The sequence below is a fragment of the Serpula lacrymans genome (genome assembly GCF_000218685.1).
Source record: "Serpula lacrymans var. lacrymans S7.9 unplaced genomic scaffold SERLAscaffold_16, whole genome shotgun sequence".
Classification (NCBI taxonomy): Eukaryota; Fungi; Basidiomycota; class Agaricomycetes; order Boletales; family Serpulaceae; genus Serpula; species Serpula lacrymans.
This window is the reverse complement of record NW_006763305.1, coordinates 386,389-410,110: the sequence shown is the minus strand read 5'-3', so window position 1 is coordinate 410,110 and position 23,722 is coordinate 386,389. Positions and strand designations below refer to the sequence as shown.

Below are 23,722 nucleotides of genomic sequence, written 5' to 3'. Positions count from 1 at the left end.
GGGCTCAGGTGGTGGGGCGAAGATTGGGTTGGTGGCGTGGATGCAGGAGGAGGGCGTGGGTGAGGGAGGACGGGTGTCCGAGTAAAAGTGGCTGAAGAACGAGACAGAGGGCGGTGGTGGGTTGTCTGTTGTTTGGTGTGGTAGATGGGGAGACGACCTGGTGAAGTGAAAACGGAGAGGGGAGCGAGGAGAGGATGGGACAGTGCGACTGAAGGAGGACGAGACTGGTGACGGTATCTGCAAATGTTGTTAGCTGGGGCAATAGCGCAGAACACAAAACATACGTCGTCTTCGTCGTGTTGTCTCCTGCGGGAGAACGACCAGGGCATGGTGGGTGGAGGTGAGGGAGTTGGTGCAAGAAGAAACTTGCCCTTTTTAGGCAATTCCCTTCAACTACACGCTCGAGCAGAATGCCAGTGATCGGGTCATGTACGCGTCGTCTAAATGCGTCTAAATTGTCCATTACGTCATTCTTCTAGGTTGCATCGATCGAATGATTCTCAGTTGAGTATCTTCCTTCTAGACTGGCCGCCGTTTGTATTCATACGAGAAGGCGCAGTCCTTTCTCTTCCTTCCTCACTCATCGCGAGTGCCGTCTAATCTACATCCTTTCCTATACAGGATCGATTGAGATGTGGACGCTCAGGGTATGATGGACCCGAGCTTCGTCCCTCGATGCGCGCCACGGCATGTTCAGCGACGTTCACGGCCGGCAAATAAATGGCGACGATACAGTGATCAATCATTCCAGCAGAGATGATGGTACGAGTCATTATCGCATGTTCTTCGCCGGGACTGCCAGTCACATATCTGCTCGTTTCATGTCAAGAGCCAAAGGAACTGGCTAACCGGTCAATTTTCCGACAGACACAAAGTGACATCTTGCGCAAGTAGACGAGCGGGAACGGGAGACTGGGTGATTGATGATGAAAATTTCAGGATCAAAGGCGATACGAATTCATTATAAAACCTTGGATTCGTGAGCGCTCATCCTACATTACCACAATATTCTATGGAGCTGATTCTCATCATGACATGCATGACAGCCGGTGCCGGAAAAACCGTTATCGCCCAAGTGTTTTAACAAACACCAACTACTCACTCTGATCAAAATCGGTTTGCTTTTAGGTCTCATATTCTCTCACCAAAAAGCACAAGAACACTGATGCTTGCTGTGGCCTACATTTATTGCAACTACAAAGAGCAAACAACACTTTACGACCTTGTTGCAAGTCTTTTAGAACAGCTTGTTGAAGATCATTAATAGTCTCCTACTTTTCAAAGATGTTGCTGGTGGTTATGAATTCCCTCGGGGAAGATGCTACCGTCCAACTCTGGAAGAGGTTCACAAGACACTCATGTCGGGAATCAAACGATTTTTGCAACCTTTCGTTGTTGTCGACGCTTTGGATGACATTACAGAACTTGGCGCCAACCGTCATGGACTGCTCGACAGGCTCCAATCCCTTGAATGTCATCTCCTGGTGACTTCACGCGATATCAACTCGATAGGGCATGCCCTTCGTAACGCCCTGTATATGCACCTTCGTGCACATCAAGAAGATATACTGGCGTATATCGAAGGTCATATCCTACCAGGAACAACACCGTAAAGGCTCATCGCTACAGATCCCCCTTTAAGAGAAGAGATCGTTGAAGGCGTTACGAAACATACAGAGGGTAGGTGAGTGCTTCTTTGAATCGTTCTTGAATAAGCTATATCTCAATATTGGATAAGGTTTCTCCCATGTCGTCCGCACGTAGGGTCGTTGGAAGCCATGTTCACTTGTAAACAGGTCCGGGATGCTCTCAAAAGTCGGCCCGAGGAGGTGAACACTGCCTACGATCAAACAATGATCCGGATCAACAAACTGGACAGGAAATGCCGGGAACTTGCTTTGACGGCTATCATGTGTATCACCCTCCGACCACTGGGCGATAAGGCGCTTCAAGAGGCTGCGACGCTTTCCCGTGGCGGTCTAGGAATCAGTAGCGAGGACCTCGTGGATATCAACGCCATATTAGGGGCCTGTATTGGTTTAGTTGAGGTCGATAGAGAACGTTCTGTGGATCGCCTAATTCGTGAGCAGTTCACAGTTCCAATGACGGCTACATCTCATCACTCTTTCATGAGACTACACTGCGCAGGACTCTTCACCACATGTAAGGGATGGCTATGCTCAAATCCTCCCTCTGAACTTGCCAATATTTGCCTTGAAGCGTTGTCACTACCGCCACCTGCTGATCGCTCTGATGACTGGCCATTCGGTGGGAAGTCGAGTGAGTATGCTGCGGACAACTGGGGAAATCATGCGCGTGGTCTGGTTGAGGAGACAATCAAGGCGATAACAACACATGGTCTTCTTCATTGCGAACAGAACATTAAAAGACTGGGGAATACGATGGACTCCCATGACTCTGTGAGGCATATATGCGCCTTTTGGGGGCTTAGCTCGAACCATTGAATGTGAACTACAAAACGGAGCTATTGTAGACCAACGAGGTCGTACAGGTGGAACAGCTCTGCACATCGCAACAAGAATGAATCATGTAGAGGTGGTAGGGCTACTACTCGATGGAGGCTATGACGTATATTTCACAGGACAGTGCGCATGACACCATTCTCCTACGCAGGCTGGTATGGACAGGTGGAGATCGCCAGATTGTTGCTGGCAAGAGATGATGTGGAGGCCGATTCCAAAAATGAGGAGGGCCGAACACCGCTCTCATTTGCAGCCTGGTATGGGAAATTGCAGTTCAAAGCGGCGAAAAATGGATGCGTGCCTCTTCTCTCTACAGAAGATATTGACGTGAACCTGCAAGACAAGTATGGAGACTCACCACTGCATTATGCAGTGCGTTATGGACATCAGAATGTAGCCTCCTTGCTTCTCTTGCATTGCAATATCGCACCAAATTTGAAGAACGTGAAGGGACAGACACCACTGCACTGCGCAGTCTTGGGTGTTGATGGAGAATATGATGTCAACTACAACTCTGCAAGCTCGCGGGAGGCTACTGTGAGCCTTCTTCTTGCGCGCAATGACGTTCGTGTTGGTTTGGAAGACGACAATGGATTGACAACACTGATGCTTGCTTGCTCTCTCGAGATTGCGTCCGTCGTAAAACTCTTTTGAAGAGTATACAGCGGGCTCGGGGTTTAGCTCTATGGATGAAAGAGAAAACCGCCTTAAGCGGACGCACAGAGCTTGGAATAGAACACCATCAATAGGCATGACGATTGTTGGTCATCAGACAATATATAGGAGAGATATTGCACTACCTTTATTATGTTCAATACCACTGATTAAAAAGCAATGTACTTCTCTTATATGGCTGACTTTACCTTCCCTCAATAATCACTGCTCTCATTTTTAGACGGTTCCCACTACCGATCAGAGTCCCATTCCCCCAGTATCCCCCACGAAAGCCCACCTTCACCGGACTAGTTGACTAATTTCATGACATTCAGTTTTACTGTGTCGAAAACATAGATCCGACGGTCAATAATTGACTCGCCGTAACAATAATACTATTTGGGCCGCAACGTATCATTTTCATACGGTTGGTGGACTTGTGTGTGTTTCGAGTTTCTACTTCTCTTCCTTGGAATGATTATCAAGACTGGCGTGAATTAGATGAAGATAGATGACGAATTCACCATAATATATTAACCAACACTAATAGGTGTTTAAAACGATGTCCCTAAAACTACAATAGTGTCAAGGTGTTGGTATTGGTGACACCCTTCTGATAACAAATCCGATCCGACGAGCCCCATGGGTGACACAATGATAAGAGCCCATAATACTGTCATCATGCGGATCAACTACGCGTGACCGCAGCTTCCAGCTGCTGAGCTGCTTGACGATCTCCTCGAAATGGGCCATGACTTCATTCATGTTAGGCCGTTTCTCAGGGTCATCTTGCACCATGTATTTCACCAGCGGTTCCATAAAGTCAAAGCCGTCTTTTGCCTTGATAAGGGGAGAAAAAAAAAAAGAACAATGAACAATGCGTGACAGCTCTCTTTTGGGAATCACAAAAAAAAAAAATGATACTCACAAGCAAGAATGAATTCCTGATCATGTTGCCTAGATAATATATATCCGTTGGAAATGGATTACAAGGTTAGCTTGACTTCTGGAACTCGGGAACGGTTTTGTCACCCCCATGTATGGCATCTTCTAGAGGCGCAACATCATTGGAACCATAGCGGCGCGATAAACCAAAATCGATAAATAAGTATTTCGGCGTGTGTTGAGTACGAGTGTAATATCTAGCCCGGCCTGTGTAGTCACGTTTCATTTCAAGATCTTGAGGGTGGTACGGGTCAATGAATAGAGACGTTGCATCCATCATAATATTCAGACCCATACAGTCACTGCTAACAATCCAGTAATGGACTGTAATGAGCGGATGAGAGATGCGTACCGATGAGCGACATTATTGCATAGATTGTAGGCCCTAGTAAACAAGACTGGTTTGGATATGTCTTTCAAGTGATTCACGAACTTGCAACGAAAATTTGGCGGAAAAAATCGATTACTTCGCCATAGGTATCGAACTGTGGATCGTCGAAAGACCGTAACAATGGCATGACGACAACGGCCTGATACTGATCATCCGGTACACTAAGCACGTCGTCTATCGGTGCGCAATGGTTGGCAAGGTCAGATACAAGTGGTTCTGTCGAAAAGAGCTGCCCTATTTCGATCTTGTAGGGGTATTGTGACTTGTTCAGCAACTTCAGGCTTACGAATGCTCCATCGGATAGGCAAGTAGCATCTAATACATGGCTTACCTGCAAATTGTCCCAATGTTAGTTGAAGCGACACACAAGATCACTACCACATGCGATGGGACTTCGGCTATCTTCACACTCCAACCATATCTTCTTGGTGCCATGCCATGAAGGACGCCAATCTGGGGCATATCAACCACAAAGCAGATACCCATTGTCCTTCAACCATCGATAATGCTTGCACCACCACGATTCGCCTGGACTAAGACCACCAGGACCGTCCGGTGGAGACGAACCAAACACCAAAAGTGACGGGTAAGCATCAAAAGTGCATCTAGTTCCATTCAATGGATCAGATAATCATAAACACGGACCCACAGTAGTAAAGGTTGATCTTGCATTAAGTCAAGATTCAGACCTGTCTGAGTCAATCCGGTTATCGTGATGCCCTGGCCGCAGTGATTATTACTTGACTATTGTGACACAAAAGGACTTGATTGGCATGTGTGTCTGACAGGTGACAGGCTTTTTCCTGTAGAATATGTACATATAAACTACTCACTGCACTCGTGGATAGCAGTGATCATTACTTGCTGTCTAAGACAGGTCGGCTTTTCACATTCAGATCTCAAACGTAATACTTATCTTCGAATTACCTCCCTTTCAGACTTCAGGATGGCAAACTCTACCAACGAAAATCTAACTAGCTTGCAGTACTTTCAGCTTGAATCCCTCATAGTAACTACGGTTTCAAGCGCCTCTTACTCAGTATTCTTACAGCAACTTCCAACCAGACTGGCTGGTTCTAAGCAAAATGTTGACGAACTGAAGAACTTGCGGAATCCTGGAAAAATGATAAGGTCATACTTTTTACACCGCAAATATGTCCAGCAAAGTTTTGAAGTCATGGTGGCCCGTGTGAGTTCCTTGTCAGACCGAGCTTCAGAATGCTGCTAATATTCGAGTAGGGTACTTCATTGTAATGGAAGTTACTGATGACGATTTGAATGATCAAACGATTATTGTGGGTGTATGTGCCGGTATAGTTACGGTTAACGAGAAGGATGAGTTCCGCTTGATCCGTGAGTCTGACTTATAGTTGAAGTATCTCCACTCATCACTTTCAGATTACACTGCGCCGCAATATTTTGACAGATATACGAAATGGCCCTTCCCAAACTTACACGCAGAACTGACCAGGGTCTGCATCCAAACGATGTCATCGCCATCAACCGCTGATGCAAAAGGAAGGCATGGTCAGCACTCTCCCCGAGCAGCCTCAAAAAGTCACACGAGCATCGTTGAACTCTTGCTGGCAAGGGATGATGTGGACGTCAGCTCGGCAAGTGGAGATGACTGGTCAGCACTCCCTTGAGCGGCGTGGGATGGCCACACCAGCATCGTTTAACTCTTACTGGCCAGGGAATGTGAATGTCAACTTGAAAACTGTAGGAGGTTGGACAGCACTCTTGTGGGCAGCCTATAATGGCCACACCAGCGTTGTCGAGCTTCTACTACAGCACGAGTCGGTGATGTAACTGCACCGATTCTAAATTGATCTTACCCTGCACGAATAATAGCACATTTTTGTTTAGTGACCACTCAACTTGGAAACTCCACGTCGTGAGGGAGACCTTCTGCCGCACATGTCTTTCGTTGCAGCTCAGATCCTTCGTGCAAATGATTTTGAATGGCTTCATCTACAGATATCCGAGGCATTGGAGACCGAGAACGAGCGCACAGCAAGCCCTTGAATACGCAAACAAGACTCGAGCAATAATAGCGACAATGTTCACACAGATGCGCGAGAAGGATAGGTCTTGTAGACCAGCAGAAGGATTGAGCAGCACCCGCAGACGCATTAGACTGCAATTGCGTACGTGACAGGAACGTGAAAAGGATCAACAAGCTGAGAGGTCGCGGGCGCTTGCAAAACAACGACTGGCACGATACCAACACATATCGCCAGACATCTATTCATATTTGGCAAGATTAGATATCGAGATTGCTCTGTGATTACTTTTCATAGTATACCTAGTGCTGCATGCGGAGCTACCCTCGTCTACCGAGCTAAAATTGACCATATGTACTACATATTTCACACACTCTCGACGTACGCAGGGCGACTCGGGAAGAGATCATCAACGTTGTGTTGGCACAAGATTAACATCATCTTCAGGCTCCAAACCTGAATCTTCATCTTCAACGTGATTCTGCTCATCGTTTGTATTCGCTATGTTTTGCCCCTGGCGAGACCGTTTCTGGCACTGCGCAAGACGGATGAGAATTGAATCAAATCTGCTCTTTGATTACTTACATGGTACACCGCTGTCCAATATCCACCCCAATACATTGCATTCAAAGCACGACTGAAAGCCTCATCTTGGTCAACCTCTAAAGGATTATACGTGCTTGACATCAAGTAATTTGGTTCTGATACAGGTGGTGGATCGGGTAGTTCTGGAAGAGCTAAAGACGGATCATGAGTGGGCACAAACGATTCGAAATCAATTGGTTTAGAATCGTCCTCCATTGAGAGGTCATCCTGAGATATATCGACTGCTGAGGCAGCGTTATGGGACGACCTTGTTATAGGAACGTTGAACCATCTCAACGTACATGAGTTGACGGTGGGAGGAAAATTAGAGAGGGGCTGTACTTACAGAGGTGATTTCTTGACGGACTGGTTTTTCCAGTCCTTAGTAGGACCATGATATTCCTTGTGAACTACAATGAATAAGTCAATTACGGCGGTGAAATAGCTCGTACATACCTCGTACTCTGCAGTTGCGGAATTCCACGCATCTATCAATGCAGAGTCATCCCAGACTTCATCGTGAGTGAGCTCGCGGCTTTCGTCTTCTCCATCCTCATCAATATCTGCAGCTCCCTCCTCCGAGATGGTTTTGTCTCCTGAACGATCTGGGTCATCCCAGTGCCTGACTTGCTGATTACGCCGTGACCTTTGGTTTGATTTCTTGCGTTTCTTCTGAGGAGGCTGCCCGGAATGTTCTGGTGCTGTGCTTTGACCTGCTGCTTGTGGTAGGGAGATATCGTCGTACGAGACAAGTTGCCGCATTTTCAAAAACTCACTGTAGGAAAATTAGAAGGAAATAAACCACCAAACGCGAGCGGCAAGATTGCAACAAGAAACTGACAGAATGTGAATAACAGTCAATAGACTCGTGAATGTGAAAGAAATTGAGAATCCAAGTCAATGTAAATGATAAAATTGCATCACGTGTTTGAGTTCAGCTGAGACCCACTACAAACGTATACGTAGTTTCCTTAAGCTTAAGCTTAAGCAGACCAATCGACGAAAGATACTGCAGCTACTTCAAAGCTATGGTACATTACTTATTCGTAATTCAACTAATATCGTACATGCGACAAGAATGGAAAACAATGACAGCATAAAATACGTCCACGATCGTCAGAAAATATTGCTTCCAATAAGTATCCAGCTCATCATTCCATGTAGACTCTACAGCTTAGCGTGTTCGAGTACGTAAGCTGACGACTTTTTGGATTTCACCTTGTAGACGTCAGCGTGAGTGACTGATCGACATTCATATGCGTGATTATATCCCAGTCTGCCATGACATGAGCCTCCGAGAAAATGATCTGCACAAACACTATACCTGATTCGCCCATCTTCACCGCCAGGCTTATAGAACTCGGGGCGGCGAAGAAGACTAATGACCGCAGCTCCTCCGATGCCAATGTTATGGATCAGACCATACTTTCCACGTTTATCTGCGCCTTCGAATAATGCTGGCGCCTGCATCGGACCAGCCCCTGTTATAGTTGGTAGTTGTGACATCAGTAAGTAACAAAATCTCGTGTTGAACTTACAATCCCGTAGCTGCACTAATGGTGAGATGATTCAATAAAAATACCTGAGTGGAAATCAAATTGACATACTAGTGATATAGAAATGCATGCCTAACCCAGTTGCGCCGAGGGGGTGGCCCTTGGCTTCAAGACCGCCGCTCGGATTCACCACATACTTCCCGCCATACTGAGTGGCGAACTGCTCAGCATAATACATAATATCGAAAAGACATCTCTTACCGTGTTATCACCCCTTTCTACTAGCTTATGGGCTTCATCGGGCATACAAATTCCCAAAGCGGCATATGTAATGAGCTTTTGGTGGTTAGGCCAACAAGATAAGTTAATATTATCGGTGCTCACCTCGTTTGAAGCAAAACAGTCGTGGAGTTCGATTACGCCTACCTGGTCTCTCCCCTCGCCTTCACGGAAACCAGCCTGTTCAAAAACCTTGTCTGCACACCTCTTCGTCATCCCATATCCAACCACTTCCATGGCGCTGCGCCCGTCAAATGCTAATGGCTGGTCGGTTTCCAATGCTTGAGCTACAATCTCGATTGCTTGGTTTTCGAGCCCGTGAGCATGTACGAAATCTTCAGATGCTACAATGCAACAAGCTGCTCCATCCTTGCACATATATTGTAAAGATGATATAGATGACAAGGAAAAAAGGGCTCACAGAGGTCGGGCTACACATAAACTTCGTGAGCTGATTGTTTATTTTGGGAGCCTGGAGAACTTGTTCCTTGGTCCACCCATTTCGGAATTGAGAGTAAGGGTTATTCACGGAGTGTTTGTGATTCTTTGATGCTGATGATATAACGCGGTCAACGAAAATAATCTGATCGAAAAATGATTCACTGACCTATCGAGGCGAGATGCTCTATACTTCCCCCGTACTTTTCAAAGTACTCTTGCCCAGCGTTCGCGAACATCCTCGGAGCTCCTGGTCCAAAGTTGGATCCAGCAGTCATTGAGGCCTCGAGTTCTTTTGTCCTCTCATTAAAAAGCGCTATAGGCGAGGGCCTATCTGGGAAATTTGTGCCAAGACTCCCAGGTGACATGCGTTCAAATCCTAGAGCCAAAGCACAATCCACCAGACCAGATTTTACTAGGTTATTAGCCTGATATAATGCCGTACTTCCGGTAGAGCAATTATTGTTCACATTGGTTATTGGGATACCCGTCATACCAAGATTGTACAGTGCCCTCTAGGCCAAATCAGAATTTGGATTGTTCCATGAGTGGGAGGAAGCAAACCTGGCCGCTCGTTGAATCTCCGTAGCAAAATCCAACGAACGCAGTCTCAATAGCATCGTATGTGAGGCCTAACAGGTCCGAGAGCATGACCCTCAGATCTAAGCAAGTTATATGCTTGGTACTCACCAGCATCAAGAAGTGCCTTTGTTCCCGCTTCGAGGCCCATCTTTACCCGTATTTCATTAAAAGCTCTTATACCTATCAAGATGAACTTACGTCTTCTGTAGTTCTTAGTCCTCTGGGCTGTAAATTGAGAATCATCATGCCGCTCATTTGTAACGAGTTATAAATGATTCTTGCCTTAATGAAAGCGGTACAACCGCACCCAATGATAAAAGATCTCTGTCCTTTTACCTTCATGTTGACTCGAATGACTAAACCTTACTGGGCGTATCGTTAGCGTCAATAGTAAATGATCGCTATCCAGCACTCCGCTGGCTCGGATGTGGGAGACTAGGACCGGTTTTCGGATACTTAGTTAGCCGATACTTGCTTGTTGTACTTCAACCGTCCACTTACCAGTGCAGCTCCCTTCAAAATATGATAAAGGTTTTACCTGTTGTGGGAGAATCGCGCCATCCATACTACAGAAACAATTGAAACCTTCGATCACCGTCAATAGAGGTTTAAAACAAACAGAAGTAGTATGCTAGACCTAGTCCGAAGCGTGTAGATCTTCTGTACACCAATGATAAACCGTACCTTGAGACATATTTGCGAAGCTACCCAGCGTACTGTTTACGGTGGAGTTGGTAGGATATTTAAGCTCTTATTTTTCAAGGAGGTAGTCGATGAGACGCGTCACAACCTGAACGAAGATAATTGGTGGTTAGCTTTCGACGGTAACCATACATTCGGTGAAAACCGCAAACCTCAACATTCACGCTATTACCAATTAACTTGTACTTTGTTTTCAGCGTTATATTATCGGGCCAAATGAGTGAATTTGAAGGGTAATGACGTGACTCAAAATGGAAAAGGCGTAATAGTTCATCAGGTGTGAAGTACCGAAGGCCCAATTGATCCAGTATGCGAACAGCTCCTTCAATCCCCTGCGAGTGTTTCAACCGAAATTCATCAAATACGGCAGTTGTCTGGTTATAGACGTTAGAAAAAGCAAAATCTTCAGAATAATTATTGGCTAACATTTAGATCATCGTTTGCTTGTAGGATCGAGCCACTTCGTTCGACAAGCCGGGTATAACCTGTAATAAGACTTGAGGTCGTTGATTCCGCTGCTCGACTAAAACTTGATCTACCTCTGGTGAAACAGCAAGTTCTTCTTGAGGACGGTAGGACTATATCGAATAAATGCCCCCATTTCTGTAAAACTCTGTCAGTCACCTTATAGCTGTGAATATTCACGTCGTTCTCGGCATCCAAGTACTCTCTAAGCTCTTGTACCGGAAAATCATCCCCTGCTGTGTTAATTGACCTAGGATCCGTCCAATCACAACCTTGACCTGGTATGTGTCTCCAAATATCACCACAATCGGAATCCTGGAGAGAGACAGACTCGAAAGGTATTAGTCTGGCTAAAAGATAGTATCGAAGTCGAGAATTCGGGATGCCAAATTGCAGAGGCGTCAGCAGCAGCTCCACGACGAAATATCCGATTTCCTTCAATGTAGACAACAGGGTCTGTCTGGTAGAAGACATCTTTCGCAAAGCTATTTAGGCTATGGTGTAATATAGACCAATAATAAGTTACTGGTACCTCAAAGCCTGCAACATTCTCAATGAGGATATAACGGGGGCGGCTGTATTGACGTGCGAGCTCGGGAAGTACATCCTCAATGAGATGGAGGAATGATGCAGCTCGGGGATCTGAGGCGCCTTTACGGGATGGATTCAACACGGTATAGGGTTGGCAGGATGGAGATAACAACCAGATATCTGCGCGATAGGAGGCCAGGTCAAGAGCCGAAAGAGATGAGATGTCCACCTAAAGAGCAGTAATGTGGTATTTTAGTAGATTGTAGATATTTGTCGACGATTTCTTTCGGTAAAATGGGTAACAGCGACCTTAGATATTAGCTTAAAGCCGTAATTCTCTGCATAGACCTTGCAGGCTGTCTGATCCCAATCAAATGCTTGGATGACCGAACCTGATCTAAGACTGCGACTGAGAGCCAAATGTAGACCACCTATTTGTTATGTTAGTCGTATGGTGAGCTTTGAAAGGTGTACTACGCACCTATTCCACTGTAAAATTCGAGAGCTCGCACCGACATAAATAAAATTATAAAATCGCTATTTTTTTTTTGTATAACTGCCCCCCCTGGTGTACTTGGTGGCAGTCAACTGACTGTAGAACTTGATCCGAGTCAGACTAGTGCCGATAGTGGGCGCCCGCTTATGTAATCATATGCCTCCTGAGAACGGCAAGTAAAATGCTTATCCTCTGAAACTTCATTCTAAGTTCCTTACTCTGAGACAGCAGTGGCGAAAAATCTGGTTAGCTTTGTTTCACTCTCGTATTCTCACCTTGCCAAGATACACCTGGCCCACTTGGAAAACTCGAGCCAGGACATCCTGTCGACTATTTAAAATCAGGCTGGTACGATCATGTCCAAACCAGAACCAAAAGGAACAACATCGACCAGGGGCGACAATTTTATCTCTGGATCCTTAGACAAAGCCTCATCAGCGCAGACACATTTCGATAACAGTGCTACCTCGGTAGATTATGAGCGAGATGCTGACATGCACAGCCAGGACAACATTGCTACTTTCAGTAGCCCTGTCGAAAAGAGTAGAAGCGTACCGAGCATGCAAAGTGAAACTAGGTCTGTTCAATTATCGCTTATCAGTATCACAGTACCCGCTGAACCTTCTCACTGCAGTTCCACTCCACGTTCTAATCGAGACACTTCAGTATTTCTTTCTCTACCATATTCACACCTTCCCACTCCTCAAAGGCAAGTCTCGTTTGCTCTATTATCATATTCTTCCGGAGGAATACCGGTAAAGTTAATGTGCGCTAATACTGGTGGTAATCAGAGATAGCTGTGTCTGATTGCACCTGACACAAGAGCCATCATGACATCGACATCGTTCTTTCCACTCCCCTTCTATCTTTCTCTATTTCGCCCTGGTACGGTCCTAACTTACTATTTTCCTCAGCCCGAATAGTATGGGCTCTTATGTCCATACCATCCCTCGTCTACAGTTTGCCATGTCTCACGAGTAAGTCGTTTTGCAAATGGTAGTCTGCATATCCAGCTCATACCCCACTAGAATGCAGCCCGAGCATTTAAAGTTACTAGACCCAGCAATTTTGCAACATCATGAGTATGTCCCATCCATTTTTCTCAAATTTCAATGTTTTGAGCTCGATTATGAAGTGGTTCCTTTATTCCTCGTGCTTCCGTATTCACTAGACAAGTTGTTACACCAGATTCTAGGTGAGCTTGCTTGCACTAAATCTTGCAAAATCATATGAAACATAAGACACCTAGTCCATTGTTGGCGAGGACGAAAGGACATTCTGCCCTGCTTAACAGGTATGAATCAAAACTTACAGTTAACCTGCGTTGAACCTCATATAACCATTATACTATACAGATCTTCAGATTCTCCTTCCTTAAAGTGTGTTAGATTAACGCTGGAACTGATCATAACTGCTAGCTTACCTTATCCTGACATAGCAGTGAAGACACGCCCTCACATCAAGCTATTTCTGACGGCGGATACACGGTCGACCCTCCATCGAAGATGATCGTTCAGCCTTCTTTTAATCCTCAGAGTGCGTTATCCTCGACCAGCAATCTTACCACCAGCGAGGGTGCTTCTCAGCCTATTTACGACACTGTTCCTCAATCTTTCTCTCTTGATCATGTTCACGATGTCTTCACTGCCCCTATCCCGTCCAATTCGAGGGAGAGTGTATCGAGCATTAATGTAGAAGTAAAAGACAACGTCATTCTTGCTCCAGTAACGGAAATGCGGCGGCCTGACTATTTCAAACGTGCCAAGCGCGCCACACCAGATACAGGATTCGACGAAATAGAAGATGTAGATTTGGAAGAGCGAGGTCACGCATTACCAGGAATCGGTGTCACCGTGAGTCCAAATAGAGGGAGAAGATTGAAATTATTCCAAGAAACCTCAGACGAAAGTTTCGAGCAAAGCCTAATGTTTGGCAGTTTTGATCGATTTGTGAGTCATATTTTCCCGTTTGCCATGCACGAATATGCTGACTTTCATGTGTGTAGCGACCGACAGAAGAATGGCCACATCCATCCTTTTCTGAGACTGGGGAAGCTCATCAAGATGCGACCAATGGTGCTAGCCTTGAGCTCAGTGAGAAGGAGCTCAAAAAGCGCAGTAGACTTGCAGCATTTCTTGCTTCTACACAGACATGTGGTCCCAGTAGGCTGCGTCCTGTTGATGTAGAAGGGCGGGGGAGGGTTCTACTAGATACCTCTATCGCAAACTTCCAAGAATCGACCAGCCCGAGCTCATCAAGAAGAAAGGGAACTCGCCGTAGAAAGAAAAATGCGACATCTGCTTCAGTTCCAAACGCCATGGACATGAACATTGATGGCGATCACAGCACGGATGCACCAAATTGGCCAGATTCAGAGTTTCCTTGGCGTCTACGGGCAGAACAGCGCACTAATCTTACCGAAGCCGAACAGGAGGAGCGGCTTCATTGGATTGGGAAGTTCTTGGATAGGGATTCTGATGACGATGATGTCGAAGATGATGCCTTCGGCTTCCATCGATCTGAGAACCCTGATAAGGTGTTGGGAGATGGAGAACATGGTCGTCTTTTATTGCCACAGAGAACTGGAAAATCCCTACAAACCGCTCTTCTGTCGGGTGACCCAGCTGACGCCAGAATTGCGCTTCTATCGAAACGATCTCTCCGATCTCTTGCATATAAGAAGCCTCGTCGCAACGGAAGAAACGCTGATATGAATGAGGACGGTATAGACTGTGTCTGCAATGGTCGCAACGATGGGGAAGAGTTAGTGCAATGTGATCAGTGCCATACTTGGTATCACCTACAGTGCATTGGCATTAGGAACGTAAAAGAACTGGGGAGAGAAGAAGACCCTTGGTTTTGTCCCCCATGCGTTGAAGTGATGGGGTTGCCGTCACCTCGAGAACCAACCTTCGTCCCAACAGATGAAAAGCTCACTCATAATCCTGCATATGACCCTCCTTTTTTTCAAGGTAGCTTTCAGATGTCTCCCGCCACTCCATGGGGTCCATCCCGCCCTCCAAAGACGCCGCCACGGAATAACAATGCCACTGCTGGATTCTCTTCCGGATCTTCGTGGGATGAGCCGTCTAAGCAAGGACCAGTGACGCCCCAGTTTCCCTCCCAGAGTGCTCGGGTGTACACAACTCCAGGTCCATTCGACAATATCAAGCTCGACGAATCTCCATACGACCCTACATCGACGCCATCAAGAGGAATAAATTTCGGCCCTCCCTTTTCCACTCCCAAAACTGGCCTGTGGTCTGCTCGTGCTCCAGAATTATTCCATACACCTCCAAAGTCTACACAACTTTCTCAATACATAGGAAGCGCGCTGCTTCCATCGCGGATGAGCGGCAGCGGTGGCAACGAACATTCATTGACGCTGTATCCTTTTACTCAAGACGATAGTCCATTACGGGTTAATCAATCGAGCATAAAACCTCCCGTCCACAGCCGTCTACCGGATTCTCCGTTGGCTGGAAAACGCTCGCGTCGTGGTGCTGATGAATCCCCGGTTCTACGAGCAGAGGTTTTAAACAATAGAGGCGTCAAGGGCAAGTAGATTCAACCCCTGTTCTCATTTTCCAAGACTATCGTAGCAGATATACCAATAATGTCCACGTATTGGGATGATAGTGTGATGTCAATATCTGGTGTTCTTATTTGTATGTCTTCCCTTTGTATATCGTATTTTGGTACATTCGTCGCGCTACCTCTGCTGTCGAAACTTTACAGTAAACTATTTCTTAGGGTGTATCCTGGTAATAATCACGCTTTTAGATATATTGGTTGTTGACGTCGCGCGTTCCCAAGGTTAACGTTACTTAACCACAGACTACGTCTGATATACCTGATCCTTTCTCACCTACGCACAGTATGGTTAAGGATATAACACCATCTGAAAGAATTCGAATAACAATTGTGAGCTTCCCAGACGATGCACTCGTGTATTCACGACCTTAATGAATTCTGAATACACCCGACCACAACCTCGCAGGCTCTCTGTGTTCAAAAACACAAACCCCCTGAACAGTCTTACGCATGTATGCGCCGATTTTTTCTGTCTCATGCATTGGATTGGAGTCCATGGATATACTGACACCACCCCAGCCTACCTCCTTGATCTCAGAGCAAAGTTCCCTACAAAACATGCTTCAAACTCGGAAGAAGGTCGATGGAGAGAACGCGTCCTGCTGCTGGAACGTAACCTCACGGATCTACAGAAAAAATATGACAGCGATCTGAGCGGTATGTCGAACAAAGTCAATGATTGATATTTGGTGTTTAAATAAGTGATTAACTGGTGCAGAACTTGTGTCCTTGCGTGCCAGCGATAATGTAGGCAACTCCCTTCCACCGCCTTCGCTTCCTAGCTCTCCTGCAAGTAAGAAAAAGAAGACACAGCGTGGATCATCAAATTTTGCAGCCGACCTCGCATCTCTAAAATATGACTATGAAAAGCTGAAAGATCGTATGTCCATTGCTCCCCCCTGACTCTGTACTGGAAAAGACATTGTATTTTCGCTGAAGGCGTGCTATTCGTGAACAGGTCTCATCTCCACAAACCTACCTTGTACTACATCTATCTTCGCCACCCACCTGGCTTTGCACAAGCTTTTATCACCTGAGGAGGGTCCTTGCTCAATCGTACGCATCACTGCGACTGCAAGACAGGCTTTCGAAGTTCTCGCGGCATGCTTAAAGACAATGTTGCCTCCCAAACGACTTTTGCCGTCATCCCCTGAACTCTTCAAGATTGTATCCATTTTATTGTCCCACTTACTTTCGTCTGTCATTCCACAGATCATTACGCTAGAAGGGAAACAGAAATCAAAGATACCCACAGCAATTAAAGGCGGTTCTATTAATGAGATGATGAAACTTCTTACTACAACCATCCTAGACCCGCTGATACAATCCATCCAACCTCTTTCACATGCGAATATCCTGGAGACATTCAACGTCAGCGGCAAGAAGGCAAAAAAGGACAAGCAGGTCCAGATTCAAGAAGTTATCGATTTACGGATGGATGTCCTCGGACTTGTTAATAATGTGTTGTCCATTTTGGACAAACTGAGTAATCAGTTCCGCACGGCCAAGACCTATTCTCATGTCATTGGTTGCTTTGGCAGCGTTAGGGAGTACGTGACGCTGCAGGCCATCCGCGAACTGGATAAGATATTTACCCAATTACTACAATGTCCATCCCGCACATATGAAAATGACAAAGAAGGTTCGGACATTTCGAAGGGTGGAAGTTCTTCTTGGCCCACTCGTACCGGTCGCTCTCAAGAATGTCGGTTCGCAACCTTATCGACGAAGGATTCTATCTGGTACCTGTGCAGTGTCTTGGATCTAACAGCGAGGAGTTGTCTTTCTTCTACGCGGGGTGACGGCCTACTACGGGAGGGTATTCTAGGTGCCCTTGCTAATCTCCTTGGGCATATCCATATGTCAGTGGAGAAGCACGCGAACCCGACGGAAGAGAACGCTGTTAGCTCGAAGACATGTCACGGTACGTCGCAGAGATGCTGCACCGGAGGGCGGAGGCCCGTGATAGATGAAGTCTGTGGCCAGATGGTGTTGGCAGTGTCTGAGAGGGTGTGGCTGCGTGAGACACAGGACAGCTAATAGCACAATGTCGAAGGTGAGCAGAAAGAACAAAAAAAAGCAGTGTCTGAATGTCTTTGAAAAATCAGAAGATTGCCGGGAAGGCGCAGTACACATGATGCAGGGACCGAAGATTTCGCGCGAGATGGCAAGTGTCGGGTATATTTTTTCGTAAGTATTTGAAGTTCAGGCTTGCATGCGCCTCAAGGTTAACGTTACCGGGGCTTGCCGTAAGCGGTTCAGGAGAGCAAGCTTTACAGGCTGAGGTGTACAGACTCGAACAAAGTATAGCACTGGTCTGCCATCATGATATGATGATTGGGTCTGTGCAGAGATAACGGATACTGATGGCTGGAGATAGATGTATAGGATAGTGTATGATGTATAGGCGATGTACACCCAGTCTTGTAGTCGCGTGCCATCGATGAGCCATTGGTGAGAATGTCGTGGATGGACACACGCGATTGGATGGTCTGGTCCAGTTTGCCGCTTCCACGTTGTTTATTACAAGTTGGCCCTTAAGTTTTGCAAATAGCCCTCTCAGTGTCGGCAGGGATCGGCCCGCCTTCCAAAGTTGCCATATATAGCCTCCCAAGGCATTCCGGCCAGCTCTTGCCGCGAAGTTCCGCGGACTTTGAGTTCGATGCTCGTCAAGGTTCCGTCCAAAGTTTGGAGACCGCTGATGCACATCATATCAGCAATGCCTTACGGTACGGTGGTAAAGATGGCCCAGATAGGAGCCAGATATGATACGAGGTGCTCGCTGTCCATCTGGCCTGGTACTCGACATGCAAGTGGGGAGGGAGCACCAACGGCTGGCGTAAGTACTTCCGTACTGATGCCGGCGTAATTATTTTTCGACTCCGCTTATTCGAGTTTCGTAAAGCGGAAGAAAATGAAATAAAAACTTTTAGCGCTGTGGCAACAGATCTGAATCCGTTTCGCACGCATCTTTCTCTATATCGAACATGGACCGGCCTATATAACTATCCCCCGCTATTCTGGGCTCTCTTGCGTCTCTGCCTCCCCATACTTCATCATCCTTTAATGTCTGTCCTTGCCGCCACCTTTGTAGACTTTGCTTCTCGTGCACATTCTTGCATCGCAAGTATCGTGCCTCTCTCGCCTGAAGATCAGCCAGAATCAGGTATGTCGCTCACCCTGTAGCCATTGGCCTCGTATTCAATGCAGTACTATCCACAGGCTCATCTACGCGCTCTTTACCTTCAAACGCCTCGCCACGCCTCAGTTTGTCTATCCCTACCAGAACAAACGAACACCTGGCTGTATTACTTCCGAAAGACCTGTGGAAGGTAAGCTTAGATACACACGATCATGCTCAATCACCACCATCAAGTACCCATCTTCTAATCGCGCCTACTTTTCAGCCCGATTCTCTTGCTTCGAATTGCGATACCTTCTTTTGTCGTGTAAGATTCTCCGTCCTCGAACGTCGTCACGTAAGTTCGCCCAGTTACCCGCCTTTTTACATCCTATTAACCGTAATTTATTACAGCATTGTAGAAAATGTGGTGGCGTCTTTTGCAGTCAGTGTACAACACGCTCCACTCCCCTACTTGATGCCTCAAATTTGGACTTCCTTCATCCTCCTCGTAATGTTCCCATATTTGAGTTCGAGTCGTCGTCATCGCCTGTCATCATGGGCAAAGTCTGTGATGGTTGTTGGGACCAGATTCATGGATGCAGTTCTCCCAAGACTCCTGACCTTGTACCCTCTACGCCTGTCTCTGTACGCACATCACCTTTCGTGTCGGGGACGTCTTCGCTCTCCTCCTCAGTTTGCGCTTCACCCATCACTCACTCTGCCACCATGACTCCAATAATACGTATTGCACGGAGTTCATCTCAACTAAGCAATCGTAACACACTCTTCCCCTCGGCTTTGACGTCATCTATTGCCGAGATGCCTGAACGTTCCTTTGGGGAACTCGATGCATATCCCCTTCGACGCTCGAGTGCAATATGTAAAGCTACTGGCGGCGGCCGATGGGAACCAAAGCAGTCGCCTCCAAAACATGGTCTGCGTATCCCCGGTTGCAAGGCCTCGTTTGAATTAGAAATGGAGCGTGAAGAGGAGGAACAACGCAGACGGCGCTCGAATCCCATTGTACGAGACGGAGGTAAGAAAGACCCTGATATCGTCACTCTTGATAGAGTTAATCTAATTTCTTTATGTTTCAGAATTCCAATATAGATTCCAGGGAATCCCCGAATCCGTAGTCCTCGCAAGAAGCCCCTTCCAGCTGTCGACTTTCTGATGTGGTTATCTCCATCCTCATAACATTATTAATGTTTATATTTGTTGTAAGCTCGTTGTACTTTTTGTCTTGTTGATACCTCGCTGTTTGTTTGACTCTTGTGTGATACCTTTAATCCGTTACTCTATGCACTCCGCAGAATATGTTTTCCATTTCCTATATATTCTAGCTAAAGTACCTCTGCGAGGGCTTTTGTCGAACTTTGACTGTACTGTAGTGTCTTATGCTCCTATCATCGTGTACTTCATACCCTTGTCTCGTCGTCGACTAGCTATAGATCCATACCATATTCATATCATACCCCTCAAGTATATAGTTCTTGAATAAAACATGTTTAGAAAATTTGTGACTTGCCCGATGTCTTTGTGACTACGTATACCCTTCTGTAAGCTTATGAATCTTGATTTCGTACAATGGCCCGGTTTTTGTGTATATACGCAAGCATGCACTTGGGAGCCCTAGGATCCAAGGTAGACCCCACAATATTATCTTCATTCTGATCTCGCATATTTACTACAGTCATGGATGAATCCCTTTTCAAAGATCTCACCACCTCTCGTGGAATAAAATACCACTACTTCTACTCTCCTCCTACTGATGTGGCCAAGCCCGTGTTGCTGCTTATCCACGGTTTCCCGTCTACGTCGTACGATTGGCATCGCGTCGCGCCCTTCTTCCTCAAGGGTGGATTTGGAGTGCTTGTCCCTGATTTGCTGGGTTATGGTTTGACAGACAAGCCGAAGGACACTGCAGAGTATGTTGCGAGCAAGGTCTGCAAGGACCTGATCGATATCCTTGATTTTGAGAAGGTCGAGAAAGTCGTAGCTGTTGGTCACGATTGGTGCGTTTGTACTAACCTGATTCACGCTCTCATTCAACGGTTCTAACATCGTCGATCATCGCCGCTTTCGTCCAGGGGCTCAAAAGTAACGTCTCGTCTTGCGAACTTCTACCCAGAGCGTTTCCTTGCCTTTGCGTTCTTTGCGGTTTCCTATACCGCTCCGGTTACAGTGTATGATTACCAAAAGCACATTGAAATGTCGCGTAGCATCTTGGGGTACGATCAGTTTGGCTACTGGGAGTTCTTCGCGGAAGGGGGATCGGATAAGGTGATCGAGCAACATGTGAGTAATTGTCGTCTTTGAACATGGTTGTGTCAAGTTATGGGACTTGCTCGGGGTGTTGATAATGCTGATACTTTGTTGTATAGTGGGATTCTTTCCACAGTATAGTATTTCCACATGATCCGTTGCTGTGGAGATCCAACATGGCGCCATTGGGAGCGTTGAGAGCATGGGTGCAAGCTGATCGCAAAGGTCCCCTTCCGCACTACCTCACTGAAGAGGTCCGTCCTTTCATGTTACAGCCCTCGATTCACTCATTAAACTAGGCTATATGTAGGACAAAGCTCAACAATCTAAGCACTTCTTGAGAGACGGCATTCAGGGGGGCCTGAATTGGTACAAGCTTATGGTGGACAAGCCTTCGCTTAGCGCCGAGGATGATAAAGGTGCGCATCGAGCTCGTGTCCTTTGACTATCGAGCTAACAACCCTATTCACCGGATTGGTACTTCGCGCTATAGCCATCCCGGTCTCCCGCTACGACATCTCTCACCCCACCTTTTTCGGCGCAGCTTTACAAGACCAAATTTGCGTGGCGTCTCTGGGACGTGCTGCAATGGGGAAGCACTGCACCAATGCGACGATACGTGATTTTGATGCTGATCATTGGGTGATTTTGTCGCATGGAGAGGAAGTTGCGAACGCGTTGACGCAGTGGGTTTTAGAGGAGGTGTTGAAGGAGTAGAAGAAACACGGAGGACTTAAGCTTGAAACAGTACTAACGAGAACAATGGAATTTGGTTGTTTTGATAAGAATGTACTTCTATTATGATTTTATCTTTGCTTTGTGTAAAATATGTATAACAGGAGAGGAAGGTGCACTTTCATTAGGCTCGTACTCAGCCATTTGTTCGCTTGTGTTCATCGCCTATCAACATAGCTCATATACATTCTCGACACTGCGAACAGGCTGGGACCACTCATCGCCCTTTTGTGAGGACGAAATCCTCACCAAAGATGACTAGGGGACTTCGAGTGAGGGCTTGAAAAATGTCAGAAATAGGTGTTTAAGTACAGAAAATCATTTTTGTAACTAGTACATCGCTTTTCATATAAACAACTTTTCGCAAAAATTTTGGTGTTGTTGCTGTGCATCAGGAAATTTACATGCATCTTAGGTGTCTTATTTTCACTTGTAAGCTACGTCAAGGTATATCAAGCTGTGTCAAGCCGCGTCAAGCTAGATCAAGCCAATAAAGGCTCATAACCATTGCCCTCTGGGGCAGACCTGGCCCCGGCTGTGTCCAGATCACACAGCAGGCCATTACAACAGTTAACATTTTGTGCGGCCTTTACAGCGATCACAGAGCAACAACGTACAATGGATGCAAGAGTGAGTAGCACCAAGGTAGCCACGTGACAATAGACGCAATGAGCCGAAAGTGCGAGAAAGGAAAGGAAGCGTAAACGTAAATGAGTAATGACTAAAAGGTCCTTGGAAAACGCAGCGGAAATTTGTGCTTTGGAACTGGAACCTACGGGTCCAGGAATAAGTGACGCTAAGGCCAAGGTACAGCTGTTTGAAGTAATGTATTCTAAGACTAAGATCATGGTCACAAGACCAAAAAGCCGTTATATATGGTGGTTGTTTGGTTACGGCTCGTTTAGCACTTCAGCCGGGAGTGCCGGGTTGATATTTTCCATTGTCCGAAGAACCTTACTGGAAACCCATACTAGGTATTAAATCTAATAATTGTATTTGTGAATACTCGAGTTTTCACACGTGAAAGTAGATCCTAAGTTCAATGATCGCACGGCCCTCCGGGCATCCCTGGCCCCCAGGGCCGGCAGTGATAATCACGGATCGAGTAAATGCATATATATCGATTCATAGATGGGGGGCGCAGTGTGAGGCAACGATAAACTATAACAAAAACTAAACCTATCTCCTTCTGCACTTGCAGGGAGTAAGGGTCCAATGAGCTTGAGGTCGACAGACGCTAATATAGCGAGTAGAGGACTTTGAGAGGTAAGCTTCAAAGGTTCTTGTTGAGGAGTAAAGCGGGTAAATTCAGTAATAGAAAGCTAAGGAGCTATACATGAATAGGTACGGCTTTATATAGAGAACTGTCTGTTCCTCAGACCGAAAAGAGAATATACGAAAAGTGGTCTGAGGAATTAATCAACCAATAAGAAAAAGGGGAAGCAACTATCGTACGACTTTCTAACTTGATTAATCAGCAGGTGAGAGACTTGTACTAATAATAGAAGATTGTCACGCGTGGTCAGGAACCGTATCCTCATGATGAGGTACGATTCTAGATAAGGCGTTATTAGTATCAGCAGGCTTTACTGGGGCTTGGAGCTGGTTGGCGAGATGCCTACTACCAGTCCCTACCCAGTGTGCTGGCTAGCTGGGAGCGATGCCCAGTCTTTGATCTGTGATATAAAGTGGTAGCGATGGTTAAGAAAGCCTGTGAGGGCTATGAGAAGTAAGATGGCAAAGGATACCTCTAGCCCTAGAGCCAGAGGTGTAACGGGAAAAGCGTTCGAGAGCCAAGACATAACGAGGATAAGAAGAAAATAATAAAACGGTCCTTACATTACCCCCCCCTTTTATATTCTTGTCCCAAGAATCTTAGTGCCGCAGTCCGTGAAGCGGTTTGTGATCCAGTCGAAAAGGCGGGTTTTTCGGTTGTGGTAGTGAAATTTTCGTA

General features: G+C 46.2%; 15 protein-coding genes across 15 annotated transcripts; 7 read left to right on the top strand and 8 right to left on the bottom strand.

The window, feature by feature from the left end:
- Window positions 1–537: 537 nt before the first annotated feature.
- On the bottom strand, window positions 538–1,012 carry SERLADRAFT_402015 (uncharacterized protein; the record flags this gene model as incomplete). Its single annotated transcript, XM_007323620.1, has 1 exon — window positions 538–1,012. A coding segment is annotated over one exon (172 nt), but the record flags the coding sequence as incomplete, so codon positions are not given.
- A 41-nt stretch (window positions 1,013–1,053) lies between these two features.
- SERLADRAFT_479102 (uncharacterized protein) lies at window positions 1,054–1,587 on the bottom strand (the record flags this gene model as incomplete). Its single annotated transcript, XM_007323619.1, has 1 exon — window positions 1,054–1,587. The coding sequence occupies one exon, from the start codon at window positions 1,476–1,478 to the stop codon at window positions 1,272–1,274; it is 207 nt and encodes a 68-aa protein (XP_007323681.1).
- Window positions 1,588–2,005: 418 nt separating this feature from the next.
- SERLADRAFT_479100 (uncharacterized protein) lies at window positions 2,006–3,354 on the top strand (the record flags this gene model as incomplete). Its single annotated transcript, XM_007323618.1, has 2 exons — window positions 2,006–2,082; window positions 2,135–3,354. The coding sequence occupies one exon, from the start codon at window positions 2,613–2,615 to the stop codon at window positions 3,135–3,137; it is 525 nt and encodes a 174-aa protein (XP_007323680.1).
- Window positions 3,355–4,131: 777 nt separating this feature from the next.
- SERLADRAFT_374273 (uncharacterized protein) lies at window positions 4,132–4,959 on the bottom strand (the record flags this gene model as incomplete). The annotated part of the gene is made up of 3 exons (XM_007323617.1): window positions 4,132–4,384; window positions 4,512–4,804; window positions 4,882–4,959. 3 exons carry the CDS (start codon window positions 4,957–4,959, stop codon window positions 4,132–4,134), a joined length of 624 nt encoding a protein of 207 aa, XP_007323679.1.
- Window positions 4,960–5,246: 287 nt separating this feature from the next.
- Window positions 5,247–5,919, bottom strand: SERLADRAFT_402010 (uncharacterized protein; the record flags this gene model as incomplete). Its single annotated transcript, XM_007323616.1, has 5 exons — window positions 5,247–5,350; window positions 5,412–5,482; window positions 5,539–5,662; window positions 5,713–5,826; window positions 5,872–5,919. Coding segments are annotated over 4 exons (279 nt in total).
- Window positions 5,920–5,982: 63 nt separating this feature from the next.
- On the top strand, window positions 5,983–6,282 carry SERLADRAFT_374270 (uncharacterized protein; the record flags this gene model as incomplete). The annotated part of the gene is made up of 1 exon (XM_007323615.1): window positions 5,983–6,282. One exon carries the CDS (start codon window positions 5,983–5,985, stop codon window positions 6,280–6,282), a length of 300 nt encoding a protein of 99 aa, XP_007323677.1.
- A 264-nt stretch (window positions 6,283–6,546) lies between these two features.
- On the bottom strand, window positions 6,547–7,983 carry SERLADRAFT_479094 (uncharacterized protein; the record flags this gene model as incomplete). The annotated part of the gene is made up of 6 exons (XM_007323614.1): window positions 6,547–6,717; window positions 6,779–7,011; window positions 7,062–7,353; window positions 7,408–7,463; window positions 7,518–7,836; window positions 7,903–7,983. 4 exons carry the CDS (start codon window positions 7,821–7,823, stop codon window positions 6,886–6,888), a joined length of 780 nt encoding a protein of 259 aa, XP_007323676.1.
- A 165-nt stretch (window positions 7,984–8,148) lies between these two features.
- SERLADRAFT_453500 (uncharacterized protein) lies at window positions 8,149–10,198 on the bottom strand (the record flags this gene model as incomplete). Its single annotated transcript, XM_007323613.1, has 12 exons — window positions 8,149–8,337; window positions 8,386–8,542; window positions 8,600–8,614; window positions 8,669–8,765; window positions 8,819–8,893; window positions 8,942–9,205; window positions 9,258–9,388; window positions 9,444–9,789; window positions 9,839–9,906; window positions 9,965–10,004; window positions 10,055–10,081; window positions 10,139–10,198. 12 exons carry the CDS (start codon window positions 10,196–10,198, stop codon window positions 8,229–8,231), a joined length of 1,389 nt encoding a protein of 462 aa, XP_007323675.1.
- A 222-nt stretch (window positions 10,199–10,420) lies between these two features.
- SERLADRAFT_453499 (uncharacterized protein) lies at window positions 10,421–12,072 on the bottom strand (the record flags this gene model as incomplete). Its single annotated transcript, XM_007323612.1, has 7 exons — window positions 10,421–10,646; window positions 10,711–10,932; window positions 10,985–11,043; window positions 11,098–11,497; window positions 11,556–11,783; window positions 11,864–11,985; window positions 12,036–12,072. 7 exons carry the CDS (start codon window positions 12,070–12,072, stop codon window positions 10,608–10,610), a joined length of 1,107 nt encoding a protein of 368 aa, XP_007323674.1.
- Window positions 12,073–12,417: 345 nt separating this feature from the next.
- Window positions 12,418–15,860, top strand: SERLADRAFT_479085 (uncharacterized protein; the record flags this gene model as incomplete). The annotated part of the gene is made up of 10 exons (XM_007323611.1): window positions 12,418–12,627; window positions 12,685–12,759; window positions 12,965–13,027; window positions 13,079–13,132; window positions 13,186–13,245; window positions 13,300–13,344; window positions 13,406–13,429; window positions 13,489–13,999; window positions 14,056–15,326; window positions 15,374–15,860. 10 exons carry the CDS (start codon window positions 12,545–12,547, stop codon window positions 15,459–15,461), a joined length of 2,274 nt encoding a protein of 757 aa, XP_007323673.1.
- An 863-nt stretch (window positions 15,861–16,723) lies between these two features.
- SERLADRAFT_479082 (uncharacterized protein) lies at window positions 16,724–17,105 on the top strand (the record flags this gene model as incomplete). The annotated part of the gene is made up of 1 exon (XM_007323610.1): window positions 16,724–17,105. A coding segment is annotated over one exon (345 nt), but the record flags the coding sequence as incomplete, so codon positions are not given.
- A 78-nt stretch (window positions 17,106–17,183) lies between these two features.
- Window positions 17,184–17,722, top strand: SERLADRAFT_479081 (uncharacterized protein; the record flags this gene model as incomplete). The annotated part of the gene is made up of 1 exon (XM_007323609.1): window positions 17,184–17,722. The coding sequence occupies one exon, from the start codon at window positions 17,505–17,507 to the stop codon at window positions 17,682–17,684; it is 180 nt and encodes a 59-aa protein (XP_007323671.1).
- Window positions 17,723–18,601: 879 nt separating this feature from the next.
- On the top strand, window positions 18,602–20,295 carry SERLADRAFT_479080 (uncharacterized protein; the record flags this gene model as incomplete). Its single annotated transcript, XM_007323608.1, has 5 exons — window positions 18,602–18,810; window positions 18,867–18,976; window positions 19,052–19,123; window positions 19,180–19,804; window positions 19,866–20,295. 5 exons carry the CDS (start codon window positions 18,711–18,713, stop codon window positions 19,940–19,942), a joined length of 984 nt encoding a protein of 327 aa, XP_007323670.1.
- A 74-nt stretch (window positions 20,296–20,369) lies between these two features.
- SERLADRAFT_479070 (uncharacterized protein) lies at window positions 20,370–21,959 on the top strand (the record flags this gene model as incomplete). The annotated part of the gene is made up of 5 exons (XM_007323607.1): window positions 20,370–20,783; window positions 20,859–21,066; window positions 21,153–21,287; window positions 21,344–21,452; window positions 21,527–21,959. 5 exons carry the CDS (start codon window positions 20,464–20,466, stop codon window positions 21,748–21,750), a joined length of 996 nt encoding a protein of 331 aa, XP_007323669.1.
- A 1,118-nt stretch (window positions 21,960–23,077) lies between these two features.
- SERLADRAFT_401981 (uncharacterized protein) lies at window positions 23,078–23,617 on the bottom strand (the record flags this gene model as incomplete). The annotated part of the gene is made up of 2 exons (XM_007323606.1): window positions 23,078–23,207; window positions 23,228–23,617. One exon carries the CDS (start codon window positions 23,568–23,570, stop codon window positions 23,400–23,402), a length of 171 nt encoding a protein of 56 aa, XP_007323668.1.
- Window positions 23,618–23,722: the final 105 nt, after the last annotated feature.